This window comes from Lycium barbarum, chromosome 3 (assembly GCF_019175385.1).
Source record: "Lycium barbarum isolate Lr01 chromosome 3, ASM1917538v2, whole genome shotgun sequence".
Classification (NCBI taxonomy): domain Eukaryota; kingdom Viridiplantae; phylum Streptophyta; class Magnoliopsida; order Solanales; family Solanaceae; genus Lycium; species Lycium barbarum.
Genome location: NC_083339.1, coordinates 137,613,021 through 137,621,468, shown reverse-complemented (window position 1 = coordinate 137,621,468; position 8,448 = coordinate 137,613,021). Strand labels below are relative to the sequence as shown.

General features: G+C 36.1%; 1 protein-coding gene across 1 annotated transcript; it reads left to right on the top strand.

Moving 5' to 3' along the window:
* The first annotated feature begins 611 nt into the window (after positions 1-611).
* Positions 612-6,382, top strand: LOC132632859 (uncharacterized). The gene is made up of 3 exons (XM_060348976.1): positions 612-2,235; positions 2,723-3,147; positions 5,543-6,382. Exons 1-3 carry the CDS (start codon positions 1,449-1,451, stop codon positions 6,212-6,214), a joined length of 1,884 nt encoding a protein of 627 aa, XP_060204959.1. The 5' UTR covers positions 612-1,448; the 3' UTR covers positions 6,215-6,382.
* The last annotated feature ends 2,066 nt before the right edge of the window (positions 6,383-8,448 follow it).

Genomic DNA, 8,448 nt, shown 5'->3' with positions numbered 1-8,448 from the left:
GTTAATTGAAAGCTGCAAAATTACGATTAGCGAGTATTTATTGGTTTAAGTGCACATTTATAGTCTCATGTATATGTGTTTGCCTTATTTTTGCATTTAAAAAAAAAATATTTTGTGATATATTTAGGGCTTGTTTGGCCATGAAAATTGTGAGTGTTTGAAAAATATAGTTTTTGTTTTCAAAACAACAGAAAAACTTGAAAAATACACTTTGAGTAAGTTTAAGTGTCTATCTGGTCACCTTATAAGTTTATATGCCTATCTTACAAAACATGCCAAGTTTAAGGGTCCATCTAGGTATTAAGCCTTAATAATATGTAAAAGATTTTTAAAAAACCTATGAAAAAATTTACGGTCAAACAACAACTCATTTTACTCTCGGAAAACGAAAAGTGTCAAATAAATTAGTACGGAGGGAGTATTTATTATTATTACATTATATAATCTTGCAAATTATCTATATTTTAATAAAAAATACTTATCATCCATCTCCATTTGACTATAAAGTAACACCATTTTCTATTTTAATAGTAGGATGGTTATAAGCTAAAAACAAAAGACTAATAAAATTATATGGAAAATTTTATTTACAGTAAAAAACTGTACCTTTGTGTGTTGATAATGGGGCAAAAATGAGAGGAGGACCAGAATCTCCAACAAATGCTCCAATCTTTGTTTAAATCACATGACCCTTTTTTCTCACCAACCTATGAAAAAGAGCGAGCCCAATCCTTTTCAAGATTTTTTTTTTTTTCCTTATTTATATTCATCAACTTAAACTCCCTTTTTAGTGTACTTCATACCGGTTGCTGAGTTGGTTGATTTTTATTTTTTTTGGTGAAATTGGTAGGTTTTTATTGGTGGGGTTTTTCAGCCTTTGAAATGGGCAGTCTTTAGATTCTTGCAATTTTTAATTGGATTTTTTCTTATAAGGGCGGCCTTTTTAAAAAAAAATAAAAAATTGGGACCAATTAATTCTTTTTGTTGATGCATCGTGCTGTGCAGAAAGGATGTTTTTGCATATGGTTTACAGGGATTGAGGTTGTTGGTCGTGTTTTTCTTGACATGGCTTGTGATTGTTCTTAAGGTTTTACAGGTTTGACAAAGTCATATTTGGTGTTTCTTGATATTGCCCCTCTTTTTCATTCTTCAGAAAATTGAGAAAATAGAATAGTTTTGGTCATTCATTGTTTGATTAAAGAGTAATCTTTTCTCATTTGGTGATTTTTCGCCGTTAGAATTAGGGTTCTTGACTATACCTTCTCAAGAACAGACCTTTTCCCCCCCTTTTTGGAGAAGCTAGATAAGTTTTTCCTATACCCTTTTAATCAAAGTTTAGAGATACTTCTTAGTGGTAACTTTCCTGTTCAATTTGATTTCTCTGCTGTATAGTGATTCTAACAGGGAGATTCTGGTTGTAGAACTAGGTTAGTGTATCTGCAGTGAACATGGATATTTGGGTTGTGGCTGCAGCTGCCGGTGCTGGATATATCGCCCAGCATTGGAAAAACCTCTTAAGAAGTAGGCATGATTTGTTAGAATCATCTCCAGGGAGTCCTAGTTTTGTAAGAAGTGAGTCGTTATCGCGTATACAACAAGTCCTGGATAAGAACTGTTCCTCCCCTGTAGAAACACCGAGAACGAAATTAGGTGAATGTACCAATTCATGTGATTTTGATATTTCCAATTTAACCTCTGGGTTGCCGAGTGATAAAGAACTTCAAGGAGATCAGGGTGGAAGCATATGTGATAACATCAATGAACCGGGAAATGAGTCGTTACTTGTCCCTTCTACGGCTGAATTGGCTTTTTCTTATGGTAGTTCAAGGAAAAAGAGCAACCTTAGGAGTAGACGAAAAATGGGGCATCTTATAAAGCCTCTAAATTCTCTAGAAAGTTGTCTCATGGCTCAGTTATACAAGGAACATGGTGAAGTTGAAGACTATATTTTCAGTTCAAAGTCATCGCCATGGACAACAACTGCGAGGTCTTTTGTAGTTACTGACGGGAGCAAAATTATAAGCAGAGGTAATTCTAATTCTTTAAGTGCCCCGAGAGGTGCTGGACATCATAAGCAGCAGGATGATTTTTCAGCGATGAATACTGTATTTGGAGTCCCTCAACTACCTAGTGTTGGATCCATGGAGCTCCTGAGGAAAGACAAGGTGAAAGATCATTCTGGAAGATTTAGTGGTTCCATTAGAATGAAAAATGAGAAACGCAGCAGTTTACAAGGTACTTTTTCCTGTTTGGACTCTGGTTTTCTCATGGTTTCCTTGGTAAAGTTTAATGAAATAGATGCACATTATTTTCCAAAATTATAAACACAGGAATAGCAACATTCTTTGGAAGATTTTAAAACCAGTAGAGCCAAGGGGATGTAGCTCCAGATAGTTCCATCAAGATATTATGCTAATGCACAGCTTCACAATTATTAGTTAACTTTCACATAATGAAAATCATGAATGATTGATCCAAAACCTGCAAAAGTTGATGGAACAAAAAATAATTTGTTAGAATGATAGCCATTTGGTACCTTAATACCTATCATATCTGTTTCTTTCTTTAGATTTCTACTTGAGATACTAAGACTTTCGAAGCTCTCTACTGCCCATGACTTTCCTGCGAATGGCACAATATGTGAATACTAACTTCTATTTTTCTTGGACAAGTAGTACTAACATCTCCTATTATCCCTCCTTTTATGGTTGTCTTGAATCAGGATCATCTCATGGTGTGCTTCTTTTCTGTCTTGGAATATCTGTGGGCATAATATCATCTTTCTGGAAAAATAGAAATGAAATGGATAAATTAACTGAGTTGCTGAGACAGTCAGAGAATTTGGTTCAAGATCTACATGAGGAACTTGAGATGAAAGATTCATTAACCGTGAAAGAGCTTCCCACTGAAGATTGTGAGTCAGAAGATACACATAATGATCCTTCAAACAATGAAGCTTTACATGCACCTTCCCCTAAAGGGAAGTTGGATAAGTCGTCAACAAATGACGATGAGGAGTGTCGAAGCCAGAAGACAGAGGAAGAATCCATGAGTAAAATTGAAGCAGAGCTTGAAGCTGAATTGGAGAGGTTAGAATCAAGTATGAACTCGTCTAAGTTGAAGGGGAAACTCGCAGAACTAGATGAAGTAAGAATGCTTTCTGATTAATTCATCTCTATGCCTTTTTTTCTTTTCACGAAGTAACTCTAATATGCAATACAAATTGCTTACTTGGATACTTCATATTGAAAATACAATTATGTTATTAGAGAAGTTAACTGAGGCACATCTTGGTCCAAGATCTACCAGTTGGTTAACTTTGACAGCTTACGAATTTATGTTTTTTAAAGGACGCCCAAGAGCTTAAGGTTGGTAACAAATAAGCTTGATATATAGTGCTTGAGTTTTCTATTATAGTGGGCATTGGAAGTCGGAACTAAAGGAAAGTGGATGAAGAATCCTATGCTGGAGTTTAAGTTCATAAGGCTAAAATCAAGCACCCAAGGGTTTGGCCTAGTGGTCAATGAAGTTCAAGGAGAGCCATGGTCTCAGGTTCAGATCCCAGTGGAAGCCATTAACTCTAGGTGATTTCCTCCCATGTGCCATTACCTTAGCGGGCTAGTTACTTGGTATTTGTGCTGGTGGGAGGTAAAAGATATGTAGTGGAATATTTTTGGAGCACTTAACAAACAACAACAACAACAACAACAACAACAACAACATACCTAGTGAAATCCCACAATGTGGGGTCTGGGGAGGGTAAAGTGTACGCAGACCTTACCCCTATCTCGGAAGATAGGGAGGCTGTTTCCGAAAGACCCTCGGCTCAAGAGAAAACACAACGAGAAAGGTTAGATAAGCACAAACAGTTCAAAGCAAAATGCAAATGAAACTAAAGAAAGCGAATAAGTCAAAATAGAGCAGTCTGAAAAAAGGGAGCAGTAGCTACCACAGATAAATAAGATAATCGAAGTACAAGAAACAACATATAGTAGCAAGAAACAAAGGACAATAGACTATAGATCGAAACAGCAACTACCTATTAGCCTTCTATCCTAATTTGAGTCCTCCAAAACCTCCTATCTGAGGTCATGTCCTCGGTAAGCTGAACTTGCGCCATGTCCTGTCTCAGCACTTAACAAACACTACAATGAAAAGTACGCCTCAATCCTAAGTTGGGGTCGTCTATATGAATGCTCACTATCCATTTCGCTCCATTTAGGCGCTTAACAAACTCTAAACTCATTTAAACTTTTATGCTATGCAAGATAATACTTCGATCAGTTCTTGCTATTAGAAATAATTATTCAGGGGATCTCTCTGTTGCTTATTGACATATGGTGGGTATGTTGCATATTGTTGCTGAGCTCTTTAGTCTCTAATACTTCTGTTAGTAGGATGTGTACCTTATATTTACTAGTCATATGATGAGATCTAATATTTTTATTGAACTTTATGAAAACTATTTGGTATTCTGTTAGACATTATATCCTTCCGCTTTCTTCAGGTTCGCCCATTTTTTCCCAGTCTTGCAGCCTTCTTGATCTGGATAATTTAGATAGGCAACTCTTTTTTCCAGCTTATACCATGCAGTGTTATCAAAAGCGAAAAGCGCAAAAAAGCTCTAAGGTCAGCCTGGGGCTTTAAGCGCAAAACGCAAATAAAGCGTGGGCTTTAATGTAAAAAGGCACAATGGTGCAAAAATACAAATATATATATGTTTAGTCCAAGACTAATAGTAATAAGCATGAATAACAAATATATGGACAAAGAAATTGTAAAAACATTACGATAAAGTGAAATATCAATTATCTAGTATCACGTCTTCAAGAAAGGCTCAAGGGCAAGGAAAAGTTGTCTTAGAGCCTTGATGATAACACTGAAGCGCACATAAAGCGAGGCGAAGCGCTCAGCATGTTTTGAGTCTCGCTTCAGGGCTTAAGCGCGCCTTTGACAACACTGATACCATGTCGGAGGGTTCTTCTTTAGAAGGCTGAGAAAATTTTACATCATGACGTTCCTGGCGAATAAGTTTTGTGCTTCAATTTGCTTGCTATGGCGGTTAGCTTTGTGATCTAGTGTGCAATTAGGCGTATCTTGTGTTTGCGTTGTTTCTTTGTGTTGGAGATTCTTATACTTTCTTTCCAGATTTTTGTTGAACTTCTTGTCAGTCTTTAATCAGTCTCTATGATCTCTAGCTTTTGCAAGTATCATCAATCTGAATCTTCATCAAGTTGCTGTTTCCCTTTATCCTCTAATGAAGAAGTTTTCATCTCTTTACTAGGAAGACCATTAGGTTTATGATTTGTAGGTTCGGTTCGGTATCATCCATATTTGATTTCTATAAGGAATCAAGGCTATAGTTTGAAGAATGAAAATGAATCGCATTGCTATACGACTTAACAACTAGAGCCAGGTGCCAATTGGTTGCTTCTGTAAAGATAAAACGGAAGACAACCTATACCTGCCATGTTAAGCTACTCACATGTACAAGTCATCTGCTATTTTAAAGAAGCTTTAATAAGTATTCAATCTTTTGCAGCTTGATCCAGACTTTGTGCCAGATCTAGCCAAGGGGGAGTTAAGAACTGAACTCTTCAATAGACAACCCGGAGATCAACCTTATGCGGATCAGGATGGTAGCGGAACCTCGACCCCTCATCCTGTCAACTATGCTGTCTCGCCAAGAGAGCTGAGCTTGCGGCTGCACGAAGTCCTCCAATCACAATTAGAAGAACGCCTCAAGGAGCTTGAGATGGCACTTCAGAACAGTGACAGGAAAGTTCGGTATATGGAAGCAGAACTCGTAAGTTCTTGGAAGGATTCCTCAAACAGTGAAGCGGGATCTTCTTCCACCCACGGTAGTCCTGTAATGAAAGTGGAACAGCGTACAGCAGATCAGCCAATGGTAATCAATTTAAACGGTGATGCTGTAGATGCATATAACGAGGCTTATGACATGTTCACAAGGTTAAATTCAGAGGAGGAGGATGTTGTTGTTGCATCAGGAGTTAAGGACAACAACCACCAAGAAAACTCGCGTTCACATGAACGTAGCTTTGACTGGATTGAAAATGGTAGGATGAATGATGAAAGTGATGATGAGATGGAAAAGTTGTTAATTAGGAGTATTGTGGAGAAAGCCAGGAAAGGCTCTCCGGCAGTTTTAAATGTGCAGAGAGCATTGTTCTCACTTGATGATAATGAACATTGATTGATACATTCACAACACATAGTAAAAGAGGAAAAAAGATTTTGCAGTTCAGACTGCTTTCATGCATTCAACTTATGAGCCAATTTGCCTGTATTCTAACAGATGAAGCCTTCTTCAGACCCCCATATCCTCTTTCACTGCTAGCAATTGAAAGTACCTGTTTTCTTTTAGTACTTTTTTACAAAGTAATCAGCTTGAACTACAAAAAATGCCTCTCCTCCCCACTACCATACCCAAAACAGAAAAGGAAGAAAAAGTGTAGACAGTATTCAATATTAAAAACAAGATGGGATTGGAGTTGAAACCTATATGAACCTCCAAGGTGTTTAAATGAAAAAGGACAGGCACTAACAACTTTATTAAAGATGAGGATTGAAAAAGTTACTCCTTCCATTTCAATTTTAGTGTTTCAGTTTAAATAGACATGAAACATAAAAAACCTAAGGGAGTTTTTTTAATTTTGTGATTTTAAATTAAAATGTGTGTAATGTATCAAAATGTTATTTGAATTTGTGGTCTTAAACATGCCTCGTAGAATGTTTAAATTAAAAAGTTATCAAATATAGAAAAAAAAACATTCTTTTTAAAATAGATTAAAAGAAAAGTACAACAACAACCCAGTGAAATCCCACAACGTGGGGTCTGAGATTAAAAGAAAAGTAAAATACTTTAATCAAAACAGAGGAAATATATAATTTACTGATTGCAACTTTATCTTGCACCTTAAGTTAAGGCTATACTAATAAGTAATAGTAACCTATATACTATATAGGATTTACCTTCTTTTCCTTTTTAGTTTCTTTCCCAGAAACCTTTTTTCTCTTATTTTTAACCCGTTATTTCACAAATTACATTTTTTATCTTATAATTCTTCTCGAAAAAGCCCTTGAATTTATCATGGACATTGTGATTTTACAATTTTATGTAAATAAATAGATAATTTAAGAAGAAGAAAAAGGCACACACATCGTCTGTGGGTCATTAGCTAATTAAATATGAAGTCCCACGTGGCAAGTTATTTGTGAGTCCTAAATCTCCTGTGATGCAAACGCTTAAAACTTTTCCTTTCCCTTTTGGGGTCCCCTATTCCTATATATTGCTGCATGATTAATCATTAGGTTTAGCCTACAGAGAAGAAGTGGCAAAGCTTTTAGACTTCACAGGTTAGACGTCTCTCCCCTCAGGTTTCATTACTAGAAATATTTTTTGTTCAGAAGCTGATTCCCTTTGTTTTTTTGCTTCCTGCTGTCCTTTTTTTCTTCGTTTTCATGTAGCATGTCTCTCACGTTATGGAGTTCAAAAAAACAATACAGTAATATTTTTTGGGGGCGGACATGGAGTTTGAATTAAATTACTATACTTCTTTCTCGGATGTTAATTTTTTCTTCCAAGTCGTTTCAACTAAATCAACATTTTCAACGCAAAATATAGATATATATGTAAAAGTTACATAATAGATCCACTAGTTAAAAATCTAAAGTTGAGTCCATCAAATAGAAGTTTTGGATTTGCCTCGGCTTGTCGTATTGGTTAATTAATGTACTAGTTCTCTCATGACTAGGTAAGGAGGGGATTACTTTTGTTCCAAATAACTGCATAATGGAAAAGAAGAAGATGGCTCTCGATATGATGATTTCTAGACTTCTCAAGCGGGGCAATAAGCAACAAGACATGACAAATTCGTCAAAAGTTGAAGAAGACCAATGGATCTTTCTTCAGGAAAATCAAATTGATGAAAAGATAGTGAATGACCAACGCTTGCTGGAAAATCAAATTGATGAAAGGAGAGTGAAGGACCAACGATTAACAGTGTTCCTCATTGTGCTTGGTATCGTGCTGATTTATGTCAACTATTTCGATGTGCTCCTCGTTATAGGCAAGGACTGTGGCCTCCTTCTCTCCAGAATGCTTAACTTGTGCGCTGCATTCGTTATCACTGTTACCGGTTTAATTATGTGGGAGAACACTAAGGACATGGAGAAATCAAGCCCTTAAACACTAGGTTTTCTTTTATAACTTCTATTTTTCGCGCTTAGATATATTGTTTGCTTGCGCAGATACATGTTGAAAACGAGTAATTGAGAGTTTTGTTTGTTGTCGTTGGAATATTGCAGCCACGACTTTTGACATAAAGTTCCTGATTAATTAATAGCATACTAGTTTTTTTCATCACTTTTTTTTTTTTTGTACAAATTAGTAGTATTTTGTTTGCTCAATATTTAGAGTTCAAATTG